The sequence below is a fragment of the Haplochromis burtoni genome, unplaced genomic scaffold (genome assembly GCF_018398535.1).
Source record: "Haplochromis burtoni strain Fernald_Lab_line unplaced genomic scaffold, NCSU_Asbu1 Contig_41, whole genome shotgun sequence".
NCBI lineage: Eukaryota > Metazoa > Chordata > Actinopteri > Cichliformes > Cichlidae > Haplochromis > Haplochromis burtoni.
The window spans coordinates 1,376,572-1,399,330 of NW_024582402.1; the positions used below are offsets into that span (position 1 = coordinate 1,376,572).

Genomic DNA, 22,759 nt, shown 5'->3' on the forward strand with positions numbered 1-22,759 from the left:
TCTATCTATCTATCTATCTATCTATCTATCTATCTATCTATCTATCTATCTATCTCTCTGTCTGTCTGTCTGTCTGTCTGTCTGTCTGTCTGTCTGTCTGTCTATATGTGATGGTAGTCTTTTTTTGTCTTTTTGTCTTTTTCTCGGTTGAATGGCAGCTGGTATATTGTCAGCAATGAATGCGAGGCACAGACGTGTATATAGATGTGGCTGTGTGTGTGTGTGTGCGTCTTTGATTCTGTGTGTGTGTGTGCGTCTTTGATTCTGTGTGTGTGTGTGCGTCTTTGATTCTGTGTGTGTGTATGTGAGTCTATGTGTGCGGTGTGTGTTGTATATGTGTGTGTGTGTGTGTGTGTGTGTGTGTATGAGAGGAGTGGATCCAGGCCCGTCAGCACATCATCTTAGGGCTGTGGCGTTGTTAATGTGTTGTGATAAGCCAGGAGGTTCCATCAGCATGTTCCTCATCATCTCCTTGATTACAACATTTCCACAAATTTCCTGCCTCAGTTGGCCACACACATAGGATACACAAATGCACACACACACACAGCTGTCAGAGCTCTGAAAATGTTACTAAACTGATATATTTAGATTTTTTTGGATAAGAAGGTAAGATAGGTTAAAGACAGAGATGGCACCGCTCACCATTAGATACGGCAGTTGCCTCGTGCATTTTTTTTTTTTAATCTCCCATTTGCGTAACCAATTTGCGTCCACGGTTCTTTTATAAGACTGACATCATATCTGAAATCTTTTTATATTCAGTGAAGAGAAAAAAAATTACACAACAGCCAACTTTCAGCTGAAATGTTGTGGGACTGAATATTGCTGCTTTTTGACCACCTACAGTGTTGCTCAGCAGAGCAGATAGTATTGTGGAGGGGAAAATAATCTTTCTTTCCCTGTAGATCCAAATCTCTCTAGCTTTCTGAGTAACGAAGGAGATAAAATCATAACTGGAATTCTTCCATTAACAATATGTATAGCAGAACAATGACCAAATTAGCCTAGGTAAACAGACTACACCATATAATGGACAATAAGTACTTCTAAAAACGAGAGATTTGCTAGTAGGCCCTCAGTGCCTCTGAGTATTTACTGGTTCAACTCAGCTCTTTTCCAAATTATTGAAAATTAATTTCAGATATTATGCTTCACCATCACTTTGTCGAATTTTATGCAAAACATGGTTAGCGTTTCCCTGACAGCGATCCTCTTCCGAGACAGTGTTCCTTTTATTTTCGTCTCTTATGTGCCCAGCAACACATCGTACTCTGCAGTCATCATCTTTGTATCACAGGAGGTTTTATTTTTAAATTTCCTTTCATTTTTGTCACGCATTTAGCCAGGAAATGCAAACAAAGTTGACAACAAAAAACACACAATCAGGAAGAGATGCATTATTAAAGTGGCTTAAGGGCTTGTCAGACCACAGCTGGTTGCACTAATACCTTTGCCATAAGTAGCATCTTTTAGAGCTGTACATTTCACAAGAGGTTACTCTAATTCCCCCAAAAGAAATTTTCCAACTCAAACTTGTTCCTCTTTAGCCCACAGCGTTACTTGAAACAAGCTCCGAACTCATTTATGGCACTACGCCTGCAGGTGCCAGCTGTATCTCAGCTCAGCAGCAGTCAGTCTTTCAGTCAAATGATTACCGGTTACAAAGGTGCTCCCTTAAAAACAGACAATAGGTATTTCAGTGGTAGACCATCCTGTTCCGTGGAAACAGAGTGGGACTTGGTATTAAAGAGCCACGGTTTCTCATTAGTGCCTCTTTTTTCGGGGCAGCTTTCTGGAATCTTCCTCTCATAACTAGTTGCTGTTCAGTCCACATCCATCCAGAGCCAGTAGCTTGTAGGGCTTTTCTCTGGCTTTCAGAAGAGGCTTAAGTGGTAACACTGCCAGTGGGGTCGGTTTTGCACGCGGATTGGTGTTGAAGTACATTAAAAAGAACATAGAAAACGTTTTGGACTCAAAGTAAAGCCACCGAAAACCATGTTCAATCCCTAAGAAGAACATGAAATTCATTCATAACCCTATAGGATGGAGAAAGCAGTTTCAGCCATGGCATTTAGTCTTTTTTGATTTTTTTTTTTTTTGATAGTTCTTATATTGTTGTCAGAAAAAACCAGCAGCCTGCTCAATAGTCTGTGCTTTTCTAAGAGTCCTCAGAAAAAACTACCCTGCTCTTGAATCCCAAAATGGTGGGCATAAATTTGTTCTGATTGACTCTACTGTACCAGCTTTTTGCTTCTTCCTGTGCGGATTATGGCAAACCACTTTATTTCTGACATTCAGAGTGGGTCTTTAAGAGACAACACGGGGCAGTCGGGACAGGAGCAGTCTTTTGACATAATGTTATTCCAGTTACTGTCAAGGCACTGGGAAGTGTTCTGCATGGCTGTTAACCAACGAAGTGAGTAGGAGTGGGAAGACGTGCAAAAAGGCTTTAGAATCTGCTGGTGATTTCTTGATAGGCAGGGCTTCCTTTTTTTTTGCTCCTGTGTGGTCTTCAGAGCAGAAGTGAATCAACACAGGCAGACCTCACCCACCCAGATGTAGGGGAGGAGGCATCCAGGTTGCCATGGTAAGGGTCATCCTGATTTCACCCTGATGGATAGCGGTGTTTCTGTAGCTGAGGATGAGTTAAGCTGGGCGCCATGGAAACAGGCCACAGACAGATAGCAAAGGGTGGATGCATGAGGTTGTTTGACTGATCTGACTCAGCCGCTGTGAGAAGTGTAGGTTCGCTACGCCTGGCTCAATATCACACTTGGAAATTGCTGTTTTCGTCTTAGAGGGCGACCGCAGCGCTCATACGTCCCACCTAAGATGCTTTCGGCCTCCAAGATGAAATTGTCTCCTTGAGTCGACTCTGAAAATTAACAAAACCCTGTGCTGCTGTGTTCATTGTGTTTGCTAACATCATCAGGATCTCTGTGCAGTTCTTTGGCATGCACAGGCATAAAATGACACCTCTGATATTAATACATTTAAACCAATTATATGCTGTGAATTTGCAGCCAACACTTCACCTACCTGTGAAACACTCATGTGTCATGACAGCCTGTGCTGCATGAAATACAATGGCAGCCTGCCCTCGAGAAAGCAGAGAGACGGAGAGAGAGAAAGAGATGTTCCTGTGAAGCCCAGCCCCATCTTTTATTTATGGCCCACAGGAAGTCCTTCAGTTTGTCCTCTAGATGATACCCAGGAAGTAAGCACAACACATAGACATCAGAACACAAGTCGGCCTGACCAGTCACTGACAGTGAAATGGGGCGTGGTCAGCGGGGACGGTTGTTGCTGGTTGTGGAGTTCATTTGTAGCCCTCTGGTGTCTTGTTTTAATTTCCCCCCATCCCTCACTCATTTTTCTCCCTCCTTTTCTCTCTCTCTCTTAGCTCCCCCAAAATTCACCAAGACTCCCACAGACCAGATCGGAGTATCAGGAGGTGTAGCATCATTTGTGTGCCAAGCCACAGGCAATCCCAAGCCCTCTGTCTACTGGAACAAGAAGGGCAAGAAGGTCAACTCCCAGCGTATCGAGGTGGTTGTCACAGTGCTCAATGTTCAACTCCTACTGTAACTGCATGACAGATATGAATATGCAAATCCATTTAAAAAACATGCATATTATTTGAATGTATACATTAATTACAACCTTGACGTTACACTGTAAATAAATTTATACAGAGAGTGGATAGGCGAAAAACTGTTAAGATAAAACTTTGTTATGTATGTGAGAAATAGGTTTTTTTCCAGTTATTTTTTTTAAAATTTTAATATAAAATACTAAAAATATGTTTTGGAATCAAGGTATGTTCACAAATTTTTGAAATACACAGACTGGTATCTTTGATGTGTCTGATTAAATAAGAGGCTACACCAGTGCACTGATTAGCTTAGCTTAGCATACAGAATGGTAGCTGGGTGAAGCAGCTATTCGTTCTTTTTAAGTCTCTGAAAATAAAAATATAAAGGTAATTCATTGTTTGTTTAATCTGTACAATAAGTATAATATGCCAAACGTATTAAAGGGTTTATTATTATTATTTTTACATGCTAAATCAGTACTCTACGCATGCAATTAGCCAGCTAGCTTGTCTATGCTGAAGCTAAGTGTAGCGCACACCTTCTTTAATGCTGATCTAAGTTAACTGGCCTCTTGGCTGCAGCTCCAAAGTTAAACAGGCGGTATCAGTATTATCAAGAAGATAAAGAGACCCAACATTTAAACTATTAGTGAAAAATAATTGTTTAAAAATACATGTTTCCAATATACAGTAGATCACAAGGTTCCATTAAACGTCCGATCATTTTACAAACCTAAAATAAAACTAATCAATGGACCCTTAAGTATTACTGACTTTACTTCCTATTGAATTCACATATTGCTGTCATGGAGCTATACAGCAGCCTAGTCCAGAGAGTAAATTCTTGTGGCTCAGTAGAGGCCTGACTGTGTATTGATCCTGTGACCTAATGGTTAGAAATACTCAGTTTCTACCAGAGGACCTCATTCAACCCCCCCATCTCAGTAAGTATCAACCCAGATGAAGTGTATTTGTGCAAGAAACTGCCTCCTTCTTTACCCGCTCCAGGTAAATGTGTGAGCACAGGTAAATGTTTTGTATCTGTGCCTGACCTCTAGCATTTCCGTAGAGAAGAGCAAACAAAATCATTATTTGTATTTATTATTATTATTTGTATTTCTTTTTTTCTGGTGGGGCATGATGAAGTGCTTAGCTGTAATTGTTGTGATATTAACACAACACACACTGGGCCGAGGTGCTGACACGCAACATTATAGTCAGCTGCTCTAATAGTAGGGTTTATGTGCCTCCTCTGCTGTGACTAATATGTCTTGTTCTGTGGCTGTCCAGACCATAGAGTTTGATGATGGTGCAGGTGCTGTGCTGAGGATCCAACCACTTAGAGGTCCCCGAGATGAGAACACCTACGAGTGTGTGGCACGTAACAGCGTAGACGAGAAGTCTGTCACTGCAAAGCTGTCCATTATCAGAGGTAAGACAAACAAAAACCCCTCACATATACTGTACACACACACGCACACACACTGTGTCTACTCAAGAGGTGCTTTCTTTTGCACGCTCGCCTTCAACCGGCATCCCTGCTTCACTGAGCTGTCAGTCGTAGATGTAACAGCGAAGCAGGGCCGCACCCTGCCAGCACAGGAGGCTGCAGGGAGCTGCTCTTTTTATAGTCCCTCTGAGTGCAGCGAGCGTGATCTGGCCACAGAGAGGGCCAGCTAGCATGCTAGCTAAGGGGCATTTTAGCAAACTGTACCGGCTTGCTCTAAACGTTGCACTTCCCGTCCAGAGCGAGGGTGTTAATCGAATGTACACTGGCCCCTTGAAGGAAAATTTATCTAATGTGGAGCTCCAACATGTTATGGACTAAAATTGCAGCATGTGGCTGATAGCTTGGCATGAGAGCACTGGGCATCTACCCAGCACAGCAGGAATGAAAGAAGAAACAGAGGCATGACTGCTCAGGCTGTTAATACATGAAGGAAAATCAAGGGATTACGCCCTGGTTTGGCAAAAAACCTTTGCTCGCTAGGAGTAAATAAGGAGGAAAAAGGGAAAGGGGGGATGGAAGAGGTCAAATGGAGATGATGGAAGATGAAAAGATGGCAGTAAGTCGTGTAACACAGCAGGATGCTGTGAAACAAAAGAGATTGAATGGGATGTCATAGGAGATGGGGTTTGGTGGGAGGTGGGGGTGTAGGAGTGAAGGAGATGGATGAGGATTGTGGAGCTGGCAGGGCGGTGTGGTAAGCAGAAGGCTGGTAGCCCAGGGAATAGACTCCTGTCCATCTGTTACCCAGCCCATCCTCTCTGCACACACAGCCCCAATCTAAAGCACATTACCACATAAACTACACCTCGAGGGCGAGCTTCCCAGTGTGTGTGTGTGTGTGTGTGTGTGTGTGTGTGTGTGTGTGTGGTCGTGTTCGTGTGTGGGTGGTAGTGTGTTCCTGGTGCCATAACCTATTCTCTCAACCCGTTCTGTGTGCGGTGATGTCCCCATCCCTTCAGTGACATTACAATCTTCAGTCTTTGAGAGCAGAGTGAAGGGTAGCAATGAATAAGATAATATTTCACCGAGAGTACCAATCAGAATCAGAGCTGACTGTAGCTGTAATAGTTAGATTTGGCCTGAATGATCATGCACAGGCACGTCTCTGGCATTCAGTTGGCAATAAAGGCAATAATTTTGTGTATATATTATTTTTTGAGAGTTTTATGCTGCTTAGAAATTTGTTGCACATCAGCCATTTTTTGTAAGCTGTCCCTTTAACGTATCAGGGCGCATGAAGTCATTCTGGAAAGTGCTGCACATCAAACAACCGTGTAGGCTGGTTGTCATGGTTGTCCACTAATCCCGGGGTTGGTGTTTTAATCCCTGGCCATTACCCTCGGACAATACACTAAACCCACAGTTGCTAGTGATTCCTGTTGAAAACCTTGATTTGCGTGAGCTGAGGTTAAAATTTTAACATGATGAACAATTTATTTTTAGATGATTAATGCCTGTGTATTTTAAATCAAACTTTTCAGAAAATTTTAAAGTAAAGATATAAAATTTGAGGTACAAGTTTGTTGCCAAGATGTTTCTAAGTGTTTTTAAATTTATATTCAAAAGTAAATCTAAAGCTTCTTTGCTCTATATATACATAAACACGAGGAGAGGGATTTAAATTACCTGCAAGTTACTGCGCAGTTTTACTTCAACTTTACACAGTGACAGCACCTCCTGCTACTTCAAACATGACAGGATACTCCCAGTGTCTTGCACCCATGCAGCCTACTGTAGGCTCAGTGATATTCTGCAGAATAGATCATGTCATCCAAGAATGCTGTTAAGTGCACAAATGTCTGCAGAAATTGTGCTTGGGTCAGTCTTTAAAAAAGAACCAGTCCATCGTAGAAAAGGTCCACCACTGAAGTAGAAAACAGGCTTTCCATTACTGGCCAAAACCCTTCCACTTCCACTGAAAAGTCTTTTTCATCCACTGATGTGCTTTATCTCATCGTTCTGTATAATGGTGGACTAAGACTAATAGCAGTTTCGTACAGAGTAAGGGGCTTGCAGTTGGCCACAGGATATTTACTGCTGCACTGTTGGCTGCCTAATGGGTGGAGATGTGGTAGGTTATGGGCCTTCACCTACATCATCATCATCTTTATCATCCTCACACATTACCTGTAAAATGACCTTTTTTCCTCCTTATATCTTTCTTTCTTTAACTCCAGGAGCCGTACTTTGGCCCTACAGCAATATCCGTTTCTAATTTCTTCTCTTCTGTTTTATTCATGCTTTCATTTTCTTAGCCATCTATTCTGTCTGTCTGACTCTGTTTTTAACTCCTCCCGTTGCATTTCTACATGCCCTCCGCCGCTCCACCCCTTCCCCTTTCCATCCCAGCTGCTCTTTTCTATGGACACTGCAGTTGTGTTGCTCTCCCTTCAGGAGACATGAATATCTGCAGCTCTGCATGTTTGAAAGCCTCTTGTGGGCGAGAGATTCTCATCACCGCAGCGCTGTATGTGTGTGCGCTGGTAAGCGTGCGCACGGGTGTGTGCGTGAGTGCATACATTTGTGTGCGTGTGTATGTCTGGTTTTGTGCAAAGTAATCCTGATTATACTCACCTCCCAGTGTCCCATTTTAGGAGAAAGGCAGGCGGGGGATGGGGGAGAAACAGGGTGAGAGAGAGAGAGAGAGAAGAGGGAAGAGAGATGTTCTGCCACCACGGCAAACACCCTTCATATGAACAACAGAGTCAGATCAGTGATTCCCCCTAGGCGTCTGCTGCATTGGCAGGCCGGCGGCTCAAGCAGCATTTCGGTCTGGAAACAACTAAGAGTATCTACTCAGCCTGCAGGAGGATTACACTCCTCGAGTGGAGAACTGGCTGTTTCATCATTTTTAACCCCTCGTCTTTGCTGTTTATATTTGGTCCTTCTTTCATTTTTTAAATTCTTCTTGAATGTTTATATGTGGTTCGGGAATCAGCCTTACATGTGGGATCCTGTTTAGTCCTGGCCCCCTAAAGTAGGGCACACAATGGTGAAGACACATGGGTTTTTCATGTGATTGGTCTACAAAGTCTGCATTTGCATTGCATTGTGATCTATTATCATAAAGGTCTATTAGCATTTAAAGTGCTCCCCTTCAGCCCTCCTGCAGTCAATAGGAGTCAAAGCATTAGAGCCTCTGAAGACTGCTGAGTGCGAGCAGATTAATCCTGAATCAGGCTCCCCGAGATCGGCTTTTATTCAGACTTCTTTCATGCACATGGCCATTTCCCACTGAAATGAACTGAGAGATGAATAGGCAACCTGTTTCTTAACTGGGAGAAATAATGATTTTTTTCCGCGGGGAAGCGGGCGTGTTTGTGTGTGAATGTGGGAGAGAGAGAGAGTATCTGTTTGGGTTTCTGTGCACGTGAGATGGAAATACAAAGAGGCACGGGGAAAGAAAACCTGGATTCATGTTTGTTTGTTTGCATCATATGCATTATGTGTTTGACCCTTTGGGTGTTTGTGTCTTTCCGTTCTACTGCCGCATGCGTGTGTGCATGCACGGACACACAAATTGCATATTTGCCCAGAACTGGTTGGCTCTACTGACTGGTTTTGGGCACTAGGCCTGATTGCCCTTCTGCAAACATAACCAGGCCAAAATGTACGCGCTCAACCTCTTGATACACACAAATACACACAAACACAAAGCTCCGGGGAACAATGCTGCTCGACCCTTGCCAATGTTCCCCCAAACGCTGTTGACACACAGAGTGTTTGTATACACATGCCACATTTTTCCATAGGCTATCTTATCAATTTAACCAGGAGATGAAAAATAAGCGGCACTTTTGTGCAGCAGTGTTTGCTCTTGATAAATGATTCATTTTAGAGGAAAGTGTGATCAAGGCCATGCCCGCAGTATCTATTTCAAGCGGTCGCTGACTCATCCAGGAGCCTGGCTGAATACCTGTAGCTCCATATTCTCCTCTCTGGTGAACTGTACTTTAGTGTCCTGTACTGTGGAATGGGTTATCTGCATCTGCGGGGCAGAGTGTGAGTTTGCTGCTGTGTTTGTGTCCTTTTAATTGAGCCAGTCTATTAAAACAGCTGGCTGTGGTTTTAACAAAGCTGTTTCCTACATTTTGCCCTTTAAAGAAGGGTTTTGTTATCTTATGTTGCTCTACAGTTCAGTGGAAAAGGCATTAGAGACCTTGCAAACTGATGCCTTCTAATTACTATTATATTATATTATATTATATTATATTATATTATATTATACATTGATGATGATCAGGTCCATAGACGGATAATTTTCTTATTTATGAGTGATGATATAAAAAAGTTAAATTAATTACAATTACAAATGAAAATGTCAGTGTTAACAAACTGAATGAATTAAAGAAATTAGGACATTTTTTTAACTTACCTCATTAATGCAGCTACCATCTTGGCATTAGTGTTAGGGTATTAAACACGAGGATTTAATATAAGATAATTCATAGACGTTTAAAACAACCATGAAACATTAACTATCATGAAATGTTAATCAAATAAAGCAACAGATGAGGGTTAAAAAGGCCATTCTTTAACAGGCACTCACTTTCCGTCTGTATCTAAGAAATATGAGAGCCCAGGTAAGGGCAAGCAGGATATTTTAGATAATTAAAGCTGTTTTTCTAACACAGCTTTGTATATATCATAACATCATAAGGATTGTGCCATCCTTTTGAGGTTTTAGATCATCAAACATCTTTGTCAAATTGTAATATTACACAAAGATAACCTGAGAAAATGTAAAGAGAAAATCTTTTCATTTCATTTCCAAACCCCCTAACCCCTAACACAAATCCTGTGTAAAAAAAAAAAAAGGAAAAAATTAATTGTCTCTGAACCTAATACCTGATAGTGCTACCCTTAGCCCAAGGAACTGCAATCAAGCATTTGTGCAACAAGTCTTTCATTTCGCTGTGGAGGAGATTTGGCCCACTCCTCAGAATTATTTTAATGCAGCCACAGTGGAGGGTTTCTGAGCGTGAAAAAGGTTACGCCAAAACATCTCAATCTGATTGAAGGCCAGGTTTTGATTAGGTGTCTCCAAAGCTTCTTTTTCTTTTTTTGAGCTATTCAGAGGTGGACTTGCTGGTGTGTTTCGGATCATTGTCCTGCTACTTGAGCTTCCGGACACAAACTGTTGCCCACACATACTCCTCCAGGATTTTCTGGTGGAGAGCAGAATTCATGGTTCCATCAATCACAGTGTCGCCCTGAAGCAGCAAAGCAGCCCCAGACCATCACACTACCACCACTATGCTTGACTGTTGGTATGATGTTCTTTTTACAAAGGACAACAAATCAGTATGGATTTAAAGGAGCTTGCAAAGAAAAGCGTCTGGACTTCTTTAAGTTACTTGAAGACGTTTCACCTCTCATCCGAGAAGCTTCTTCAGTTCTAAGGTCAAATGGCTTCTCGGAAGAGAGGTGAAACGTCTTCAAGTAACTTAAAGAAGTCCAGACGCTTTTCTTTGCAAGCTCCTTTGACTACGATGACCTGGATGACTGAGAACCTTCACAGACAGTATGGATTTAACTTAAATGGGGAGCTAGCTTTAAAGGGAATGGAGTTAAAAATGTTCATTTTATACAGAGGATGAATTGGATGAACTGGGTGCTGCAGTAGAAGATAAACTCGGATTATTTTAAACAGTTAATGATGCAAAACAATTCTACTCAAGCTTGAAATGAGCAGATTTTTAAAGTTAAAATGACTAACTTAACCCTTGTTTGTTTTCTACACTGCTGAATATCCTTAGCTATCTGAAAAGCATCGTTGGGTTCTGGATGCTTGCAAAGATTCACTACTATTTTTCCTCTTTTTGTGGTATTTTACAGCACGGCAGTAAGTGTCTTTAATCCCTCTCTCTATCACTCTCTCTGTTTATCTGTCCGACTCTCTCCATTTCTTCTAATTCTCTCCAAGTGTTCAGTCCAAGGTCCACCCACACCATGTATTTGCAGCATTAATAAAGACCTGAGTGGAATATAGAGCCACACGCCCTACAGACACACACACGCATGCATTGTATATGCACATGCCTTGAGCCCAGTGCTGTGGTGTGCTCTAATTAACAGCCAGGGAGTCCATGTTGTGGTAGCTGGCAGAGTGATAAAAAGACCATCTGAACCCTCTCAAGAGAGGGGTAGGATTCGGGGAGGGTAGAGGGGAGCAAATGTAGGCCTAGCATATTCCTCGCCTTTGGGAGTTCACCTTTTGACCTGCCCATCGATCTCCCTCTTCTCTTTCCTTTCTCTTCCTGTCTATTTCATCAGTGGCCATACCACTAGCCTCCATTCAGGTAGATCATTAGTATTGATCTGTCAGGGATGCTGAAGGGTTGGGGTGGGGGGGGGTCTCAGAAGTGTTAGCGTGGTCCACTCTGCCCACTCCAGTCTCTGCTGTCTGATGGCTCCTGTCTTCACGAGGCCTAATTGTTGCACTAAACATCTTGATCATCAAGTTTTGATTCCTCTCTTGCTTTTTTGTGGCATTTCTCCACTTTCTCTTCTCAGGCGCAGCATCAGCAACAGCTTGACATTCCTATCTGACGAGGTCTCTCTAGCGCTGATGACTGTAGAAAGAGAGAAAGAGAGCGATAGATCCTATCTCAACTCAGCCTCTCATCCTCATCACAGAGTGTGTGGGAACAGATGGTATATGTCTGTCATGTGGTTAGGTAGCAGGGGGCCCGGAGGAGGAGTGGAGGAGAGGAAAAACACACAGACAGTTGACGTGGCTACGGTCTGCATCTTGGACTGCGTTCAGCTCCAGATATGTCTGTGATTCTGGGCTCAAGCAAAGCAAACTTTAGCAGGTTTTGTTTTGCCTGACAATCAAGATGTTCCGATGGGTTTGATTTATTAGCCAAGGAAATTGCAATCTCGTTGCTTCGCTGCTGCGGGAATGTGGATTTATAATTATAGTTCCAGGTATGGAGGAGGTGTCTGTGTGCATGTGTGAGAAAGAGAGAGTGGTTTAAAGGGTAAGGAGGAAAGGAAGCAGGAGGGCTGATGGATGCTTGATTACGTGTCTGGCCATCTGGACTGTTGTCACTGAGACTCTTAATCCCATTCACCAGAGAAAGTGTATGTGAACGTGTTTGTGTATGTGTGTGTGCGAAATAGAAAGCAACTGCTTTTTTGCGTGCACACACTTATTTTCCTGGATATGTGCGATCGTGCCGCTCAACATTATTCGACACTTTGCAGAAATCTGTGAAGATGCTAATGAGAACATAGCCATAGAAGCAAATATGTACACACAGCCAACACACAAACACACACACACACTTGTCCTCAGCTCCTACAACGTAATAAGACATATCCAGACGCATTCAGACACATCCCAGATCGGCCTCTCTAATCGTTGGTACATTTTAACAATTACTGCTAACAAGTCCTTATTACCCCCAGTGCCCTGCCCCTCCTCTGATCCCAGCTTCTAATTGCCGCTGCTGTTTCTGAGCAGCTTTCTGCATAGTTATTAGACAGGAATCGTTAGCACCACATAACACAGAACCACACCTTTGAAAACTCGTAGTTCATCGCCACTGCCACCAAACACCTGTAATTCTAGGTTAGTAATGTACTGCAAAGCCTGTGTGTGTGTATTTGTGTGTGTGTGCGTGTGTGTGTGTGTGTAGGCACTTAAGTAACTCCTGCTGACTGGGCGGTATGTTTATACTCTTCCAGAAATGGCCTGTCAAACACACAGAAAAATCCTAGCTGTGTTTCTGCCCGCCTGCTATATCACCTAATGACTAGCTAGCTGTAGGAATGAACACACAACTTTGATCACCAAGGCTATAGTGGCTCTGCTGTCTTTGCTGATATCTTTGCTTTCATAAGCCTACTAATGTTTAAGCAGCTATGAGGGGGGAGCTTTCACATCACTGCATGTGTGGGAAAGGAAGGACTGAATGCATGGCAGTAGAAGCTGATACATCCGTTATTTGTTTTAGAAAAACTGAGCCTTCACTGTCCTCATGAAATAAGTACACATACTGCACTTCGCCCCACTCTAACCCTGTACTTTGATTTACACAGATTCAGAATCAGAATACTTTATTAATCCTGAAGGAAATTAGGGTTACAGCAGGCAGCACGCTAATGGCGCATGCGCACTTACAAAGTCATGGACCTCAGAGGATGTCCTATGGTGTCTGGCACAGGGACTTTGGGACTTTGGCAGCAAATCCTTTGGGTGCTGTGGTGGTTGCCGGTGGGGCTTCAGTAGAATCGTGTTTTTCAGGCATACTAAAGGATTTCTGAGGAATTTGGAGACGTGGTTATCACCACAGGCTCTTTGTCTTGTACCTTGGGTTGTTTAGGAAAAGATTTTTGCAACATGGTGGGGCGTCTTGCTAGGGGAGGCTGGTGCTCCTGTTGCTATGGGTTGATGTGATTGGTTAGCAACAGTGTTGAAGGGTGGTATGTGTGAAAACAGCATGCACATGTGTTGTCATGTTTCCTAGCACTGCACTGTACTATATGGGGATGATCACTGTTCAGTGTATGACGTCTTCCTGTTTTTTGCCTCTAGCACTAATTAGCAGATCGTAGCATGCTTACATGCTAAACTAATGGTCAAAACACAAGTCATTACATGTGCTAAATATACATGTTAGCTCCTGTTATCATATGTTACCAGCAGACATGCGCAAGTAGTGCAATTAGACATTTATATTTCATGTTTTAAATGCTGCACGTTTCATACTCTTTTCTTTCTCTTGATGCTTTCAGAGGACCTGTTGCCATTTGGCTTCCCTAGTATAGACATGGGCCCTCAGTTGAAAGTGGTGGAGCGGACAAGGACGGCCACCATGCTGTGCGCTGCCAGTGGCATCCCGGACCCCGAGATCTCCTGGTTCAAAGACTTCCTGCCTGTCGACCCCAGCACCAGCCAGGGTCGCATCAAACAGCTCAGATCAGGTGAGACAGGTGACTTTTAGTCAGACTGTTTGTATTTTCCACCAACGGAACCAACAGTGCATTTACAGCTTTGCACTTTTTTGCGATCAGGTAAATCCCTGTTGCTCTAAATTTGGTGATTATTTTAATTATGATTGAGGGATTACATGCTGTTCTCTAAGTTTATCTCTCTCCTTTGGGGGTATAAAACCTTTTTAAAGCCAATTTCATAAAAAAAGGATAATTGTGCCATCCTTAAGCCATGAAAAAAATGTGCTGTTTATTAGCATTTGGGAGAACGGATTATAAAAAATATATATCACTTAAAAGGAAAAATTTGCTTTCCATTAAGTATCATAATTATAAGAAAAAAATAGCAGCATATAATTGTATAGTCATTTTACATGGGTTCAGAAATTTCACATAGAATGAAACTGTCTTCCTCAATTTATCCCAAAGCAGCCACAATATCCTCTTTTCTGATGTCAAATGTGTTTGGCGCTTCTTAAAATTAAGCATTTAGCTGGTGATGCTTTTATTTTGACCCACTGCCTAAATGTGCGCGACATAGCTCAGTGTCCCAAAATGTGAAGGTAAGCTCACTTTACCAGAGACACAAAAAGAGAGCAAAGACGATGTGTCTGCATACCAAAGAATCACATTGTGCGCTTAAGACAGTTTATTCAGCTTTGTTTATGCTCTTCTGTATAGATGAGTACAGTGTCTCCAGGAGAAGGCAGAAACATTTTTTTTCTCAGCCTTTCCCACTCAGCTGTCCTCAGGGGGAATGAAAGTGATGGTGAAGCGAAACCATTTTGTTGTTGTTTCATCCATATTCTCTGTGCTGCTCCGGCCTGCCAGCTCTGATATATCCCTCCTGTCAGCCAATATCCTTTACTGATCACCAGTGCCCTCCGTTAGCTGTGTCTTTGCATTTCCATTTGCCGAATTTATAATGTTTAAATACATTTACCATGTTGTCCCAAGCAACAAGTTACCTTTCCTAATGGCTTGTGATCCATGTCAAAGAAATTCTAATGAGAGCTCCTATACAGTGTTTTATATCACTGTTTAGGACTGGTTAACAGCAATAAAACAAACCATGCTTTAGGGCATGGGAAACATTCTGGAGTTTCAGTCTCTTTGTTCCCTTGTGTGCTCTTACTATATTTGGACATTTGAAGAACACACAAGGAAATAAATATGTTTTACTCACAGCTTCAGGAAACCCAGCATCAGTAGATGTGGCCGGAGAAACAGGCTCTGGCAGGGACCGGGCATTGGCAGGTGTGGCGGAAATGCAGGCTCAAACTGCGGCTCTGCAGGGCACACAGCATCAGAGGGCTGGGGCTGCCAATTCCGGCATCAGGAACCACGCTTTCTCTTCTAGGGTGGAAGCGTGGTTCCTGATTCAGCTCATCAAGAGCTGAATATGTGCAGCAGTAAAGAATATAAGCAGTGCTGACAACCCCATTTACCTATGAAACACGGAACAAAATTTAAAACAGACATGATTCTCACAAAAAACCCAGGAGCTTTACAGTGTGGATACTTTACACAGACAACTGTAGTTAAACTACAGAATTATACAGTTTCTTTGTATTTCAAATTTTAAGACAAGGCTTTTTAGTTGAAGACCAATTAGTAGGTCTGGCAGTTGTACTCCTCGTTTGGCTACCATGTTTGGCTAAGACTGGACTGGAGTGGAACTGCAATAAACCACTGGACAAAGCCATAATGTCTGCCTAATCTTAGATGGCATGCACAACCAGCTAAGATGTGTTAGTACAACACTTTGATACACCTTGAATCCTGGAAAATAGATGAATATTAACTAAAGATGAGTTTAGTTTCCTATAGGTAGTGAACCAGCTAGCAGGAAAGCTAATGATTGCGGCTTATTGAAAGACAAATAAACGCATGTTTAATCCAGCCAGTTTCGTTTCTTTTTTCCTCGCTCATTCGTATTCTTCAAACACAGCTTATCGTCCAGTGCACGCTGCTCCAGCACCTGCAGAAATACACCGGCTGTTTCAAGTAGCCATAATTATGAAGAGAAACCCTAAATTGAATTCTCTAAAGAAAAATAGGACTTTTAAACCTGCATATTCAGCAGAACAGTATTTTATTATTCACAATAAATTATATTCATTTCTTTTTATTCATTTTGGTCCCCTTGGTGCAACACCAAGTAAAGAGCCTCCCGTGGTCACGCACGCAGAGCAAAGGGATGGCAAAGGACGGCCACGACCACTACTGACTAGTCTGGCACATACAACCAGTGGGGAAGCCCATTAGGGGAGCTGCACATATACTAGAACTGCAATTGCAATTATCTTATGACCTTCATGAACAATAAAAAAAACAACAAATGTTGTTATTTACTGTTTCCTTTTCACATTGTGTACTTCTACATGGCAGTGGGGAGATAGATAGATAGATAGATAGATAGATAGATAGATAGATAGATAGATAGATAGATAGATAGATAGATAGATAGATAGATAGACAGACAGACAGACAGACAGACAGACAGAATGAGTCAACCAAGTAAGAAGACTTAGAAGACATTTACTTCAAAGTAAAACAGGAAGCAACCAAAGTACCAATGCAAAACATGGAGGCAAGAAGACTCCCAATAAACATGAAAACAGAGACGGGGAGTACTGAGGGGCAAATGCATAAACACAAAAAAAGACAAAGTCGAGGAAGGAATAGATAATGAAACGCTGAAGCAACCGAACACAGTCAAAAAATAACAAACTCAAAATAGGACCTGAGGCTTAACACAAACAAATAATTCAAATTTAAGAACAGTAAGGCAGTCTAAACTGGTACCCAAACCTCCCCAGAAATGAAACACCGAAAATCAAATAAAACAAAAAGAACTAATGCTGAAAATTACTAGAATGATAATGAAGTCAAGGTAGGAATCTAAAACTCCACCTAACAAAAATCAAAGTACCAAACTTACATGTATAGACTAAGAATTTGAACCTCAAAATCCACACAAAGCGCACAATAAGAGTGAGTGACCAGAAAACAAAGACTATCACTGTTATTACATCAGAATGTGCAGAAATAAAAAATTACAAAACATCAGTATCTGTGCCACCTCGGTAATGGTTGCAGCTTATACCACACCTGATCATCACTGGCCATGCTTTTATTTATTTATTTTTTCTTTTAGTTGTCCTTTTTTTTAACTAAACTATAACAACTGCTAAATTGTAGCCACCTAAAATTGTATATTTAGTTTTACTTGATCTGCTCTGAGACGTTTGCTCCCTGCTTGTGTGTCATGCAGACATGACAATGATTCAGTGGTACAGTATGTTAGGACACATATCACATCAATGAAACAGTAGCAAGACGAATGGCCTACTGAGATTCACCCCAGGCTTTAATAGGATTTGAAATCACCAAAACCATCACAAAGCCAAACAACAAAATGTGCTGTATAATGAACCGAACAGTGCAGCGAAATGACTTGGAGGAAATCAATTACACCTGAGCTGGGCAAGAAATGCGTTATGGATAAAACACTCCTTTAAGATTTGTTTAATGGAGGCACTTTCCGAGCAATGCTTCTGATTTAGTGGATAGCTGCCAGCTCTTATTGGACTGCAGCCAGGAATGTGTTTTGGCCACAGTCATTCTGTTCTCTCTGTCTCTTTTCTTCTTCTGTTGGCTCTTGGAAATACTTTTATGAGCCATATGGGTCAGGAAGAAAAATGAGATAGAGAATGACTGCAGTCGAATCCCACAAAGGATGTCTCATCTTAGCCATTTCATAGCTCATAAGTATCCATCATGTGTGGGGGCTTATCACTGCAGATAACTGTCCACGGTGGCCTTTGACAGCCGTGAACTCTGTGTTTACCCACCTCAAATGCACACATACTCACCCCATCAGTCCTCGGTGACAGAAACATATGGGGTGGTATAGAGATGAACTTTTGCTGACATCTGTATGCCTCGATCAGGTATCTATCTTTTTTCCATGCCATCTGCTGCACCAGTTTGTATGTGCATGAGGAGAACCATGACAAGCTATCTGTCTGCCCCTGACATTTGGGACTTAGAGCTGGAAAGTTAACCTAAGCACTTAACAGCTTATGTAGACCCCACACTCTTAACAGATGGCATTCAGTATGAACCCTGAGGTTGACTCCAGGATTACATATGCAGACTCCTCTTTGGTAAGGACTAAGACGTGATGAAGGTTAATGGTGTATGTCAGTTTATCTGTTGACGTCAATACAGAGCACTTTTTTAAAGTAAATTTTTGCATGCACCAAACAAAATTGGTTATTCATTTTTAACACCTATATAGGGTTGCGTCAAAGAGACTGACCCAAAATCACGTATCATCGTGAAATGCTATTTTCACAGAGTTTATATTTGGTTGGCTGTTACTCAGCAGAATATTTCACAACCAGATTTTAAGAGAATTTGAAATTGGGACTTTAGCCAAAGTAAATCATTCATTTTTGGTAACAGTCTGTTTCTAAGAAAAGAAAAATCTAAAAATGGTGAGCAGTACAAATCCTTTGACAGAACGTGCTTTCAGGCTGACAGAAAAAGTGGAACTTGTGACACGGATAAATCTGCAGACTGACAATTAGGAATCGTTTCTGACTCTGTGTGCGAGAATAAAAACCAGAACTAAGTCAGAACCTGGAAATTTTGAGCGTTTTTGCGTCTATGAACGATTCATTATCGATTTATTAAGTAACTGCTGCGTTAAACCATACCTAAATTGCTGCGTAACACTTTGCTTTGAGGCTTTTCTGTTCATGTTTTAGTGAAATGTGAAATTAAAGAGCAGGTTGATAATGGTTTGGAAACAACAGTTTCGGTTTTAAAAATTACCAGCAGTTTATTCGTAACTGTGTTGCGTTCGTAGTAACTGTCCTTTGTGTCGACGCTTGTTAACATGTGCCTCCGGTTAATTTAATGTCTCAACTTGTGGGAGACCGGAGCCCAAGTGATCTGTTTTACCTCAGTGTCCCATCAGAGCTATCAGATTAACAGTATCCGCTGTCATCTGATCAGCTGAGTCTCAGCCCACAGAAATAATACACCATCCACGATTTCACAGTAGCTCAATTTACTTAAGTCACATCTTATTCTGGGCCTGTCAGCATCCCAAAACTGCTCTCTCTCCTTGTCTCTCTTCTTTTACTTTTTCGACCTTTTGCTTTGCCGTCCCACAAACCATCATCACGTCGTTTTGACGCCCGTTTTCTGTCTGCGCTATGTGCTTGTGTACATACATTTTGACCTGCTGACCTTTCTATGTATATATTCAGAACACCTGTCCACCCCAGTGTAATGTAATGTCATGTTTTACAGCAGTAGATTACAACTGGCAATTTCAAATTTTCGCTGCTTGTTAGCCACACGAGCTGCTTCCAGCTGTCGCACAAGTTCTCGTTTGCAGATCTAAACCTGTCCATTTCTACCTCTCCACCTCCTCGCCATCTTTCCTCCCACTGCTCCTTTCTTCCTCTGCTTTCTGGTTGAGAAGAAGGCTCTTCTTGTAGAGCAGATAATTTATTCCTGTTTGTTTCCCAACTCTGCCCTGAACCACAGGGAAATGAGAGATGGAAAATAGGGAGAAAGAGGAGGGCACGAGCTGTTCTGCTGTCATGTAACTGCAGAAGACAGAAACAAATGGATGACAGCTTCAGCGAGCAGCGTCTCAGCTCACCTAACACGTTCCCTCCTTTAACCCTCTGAAATCACAGCATTCAAACTTCTTCATAAGCTGACCTGCAAGTGTGTCTGTGTATGTGTGCGTGTGCAAAATCTACGTATACTAAGACACACAAAATCTGTCTGTATGTGTGTACATAACCTTAAATATGAGGTTTTATTTTGGTGTAACAACCACCTTATTAAGTGTTTGGTGTTAATCCACTGGGATTTTCCCACACCGCTGTCTCCAGGAAGAATGGTAGAAAAAAGAAAAAATATCCAGTGAGCAGCAGTTCAAATGCCTTGTCAATGTCAGAGGTGAAAGGAGAATGGCAAGGCTGCTTTGAGCTGAGAGGAAAGCAACAGTAACTCAAATAACCACTCATTCTTACCAAGCCATGCAGAAGATCTGAGCTCAGACTTTGACACCATTTCTCACTCTGTCCTTCTAAGCAGACTTTCCTCTCTCGGCATCTCTGACACACCCCTCGCCTGGTTTCAATCATATCTCCTCGACCGTTCCCAGTTTATTCAACTAAGATCATTCCGCTCTCGTCTATTCCCCGTCACCTCTGGTGTACCCCAAGGCTCAGTTTTAGGCCCTCTTCCCTTTATAATATACATCCTCCCTCTAGGTACCATCTTCCGCAAATTTGATCTTCAGTTTCACTGTTTTGCTGATGACACCCAGTTATATCTCTCTTGCAAACCTGATTCCTCCCTCCCACCTTCTTCCCTTACAGAATGTCTATCCGAGTTAAAATCCTGGTTTGCCTCTAATTTTCTAAAGCTCAATGAGGATAAAACTGAGATCCTCCTTATTGGCACCAAATCCAACCTTTTGAAGGCGAACCATTTCTCACTCACCATCGATAACTCCACAGTTTTCCCCTCTCCTCAGGTTAAGAGCCTTGGTGTCATCCTAGACAGTTCACTTTCCTATAAATCTCCCATCAATAATCTCACCCGTTCTGCCTACTTCCATCTACGTAACATTAACAGATTGCTTCCTTCTCTTTCCACCCAGTCTACGTCCATTCTTGTACATAGTCTTGTTACCTCCCGTATTGACTACTGCAATTCTCTTTTGCATGGTCTCCCCCAAAAATCCCTCCATAAGCTTCAACTGGTTCAGATCTCTGCTTTTATTGTTCTTATTCTGCCATTGTTTTACTAAGTGTTTTATCTTATTGTAAAGTGTCCTTGGGTGACTTGAAAGGCGCTCATAAATAAAATTTATTATTATTATTATTATTATTAAGAGCATCTCTGAAAGCTCTTCTGCAGTTTTTTCCTATCTTCTTGGACAACAGAAGATTCTGCCTGCTGTGACAACGTTATGGTTGGGATTTAGTGTAAGGATCATGAAAACATGGATTCATCCTGCCTAGTATCAGTAATAATGGTGTAATGGGAAATGACTTTAGTATGAGTTCAGTGTATCCATCTTCTGATGGCTGTTTCCAGCAGGAAAACGTACCATGTCACAAAACTCAAATCACCTCATACTGGTTTCTTGAATATGACAATGAATTCACTGTACTCAAGTGACCTCCACAGCCAATATGTCTAAACCCAGTAGAGCACCTTTGGGATGTGCAGCCAACAAAGCTGCAGCAATTGTGTGACGCTATCATGTCAATATGAACCAAAATCTCTCTTTTTTTTTTAAATTAAATGTTGAATTTTACATTTTTTAAATATTGAATTAAAGCAGTTTATGCCAAATAAGGGTCCAATTAACCAATGCACCTAATGAAGCATCTATTTAGTGTATTCTTTCTAAATATTATTACTGTGCATTTTATTTTCTTTACCATTTTTAAGATATACCCATACAACAGATAATATTCAAAAGAGCATTTGTACATAATGATGAATACAGTAAAAGGCATCAGTCAACCATCCAGCACTGGAGCAGATGGTTGAGGTATTTAACATGTGCCATCTTTTGGCTCATATTGTCTGTCACTGCCGTGCACTTCTGCCTATTATATCAATGACAATGTCTATCTCTCGTGGAAGAGGTATTCCACATCTGCTGCTCTTCCCAAGGTGACCTCAGTTTTCCCCATTAAAGATCTTTTACAGAGTCTTTCCTTAAGGTCAGCTTACTTAAAGTGAAAAGAAAATGTCTATAAATAATTTGTTTCTAGTCCACATGAATTAATAAACCCACTAAATTTAGCAGCTCAAGAGTTACAACATACAACAATGACATGTGCAGTTATCTTCAGAGATGGCAAAAGTACACACATTTGTTCCTTAAAAAGAAGTCGTTGTGTTAACTGATTCGGCTCACTTTAACCTCTGACTATAGAGCTGATGCATTAGTTATATGCTTCTCTTTGCCTCTTTCTTATCTTTGTGTGATAAGCACTGGTGATAGATAGACCAACAGGATTAGCGTTTATGTTATATGGTTTCCTCCTTTAGGTTTACATCACTTTTACAGGGTTACGGTAATAAAGTACTTGTACTCTGTTACTTATCTTTTAAAATTAAATAATATTTAGATTGAATGGTTGTGCATATTGGTGTAATGCACAGGGGTTATTTCGCTATTACTTCCTTTTAATATCAATATAAACGGAGGGATTGTTTTTAAGTATTTTGGCTTTTATTTTTGTATTTTACCTTGTGTATTGTGTATGGAAAATAAAAAATCTGTGCAGAGCGATGCACAGTATATCTTGCTTTTCTCTAAATATCCCTGTGCTTCTCTTAAAAGCCAGATGCCTTTTATCAGTCTCACAGAAGATCTGATATAAAACACAGTGCTTTGTATGAGACTAAAACTTGCTCTTTTTGTGTGGCTGTTTATCTACACACTCCCGTATGTGTTTCCATCCTTTCCTTAAAAAGTGTGTGTGTGTGCCATGTGCATTTAGATTTGTGTCACTTTCCACTCTGTGCAGTGCAGCAGAGAGTGATGCATGGTTTTGTGCCTCCTCCTCGGGCTCCGTGTCAAAGTCAGTTTCAAATGAGACGGATGTGACAGAGCAGACTGAAAGAGGGGGGAAAAAAAACAAAAC

The 22,759-nt window shown here is 41.6% G+C and overlaps 1 protein-coding gene across 18 annotated transcripts in view; it reads left to right on the plus strand.

Moving 5' to 3' along the window:
• Positions 1–22,759, plus strand: part of LOC102289157 (receptor-type tyrosine-protein phosphatase S) — a 70,097-nt gene that overhangs the window by 13,843 nt on the left and 33,495 nt on the right. For 9 of the 18 annotated variants that reach the window (XM_042219998.1, XM_042219999.1, XM_042220001.1 and 6 more), the window contains exons 3-5: positions 3,407–3,555; positions 4,889–5,030; positions 13,854–14,042. In XM_042219998.1, coding sequence (XP_042075932.1) covers positions 3,407–3,555; positions 4,889–5,030; positions 13,854–14,042 — 480 coding nt within the window. The remainder of the gene's footprint in view (positions 1–3,406; positions 3,556–4,888; positions 5,031–13,853; positions 14,043–22,759) is intronic. The other 9 variants (XM_042220000.1, XM_042220010.1, XM_042220011.1 and 6 more) reach the window with 1 other exon arrangement.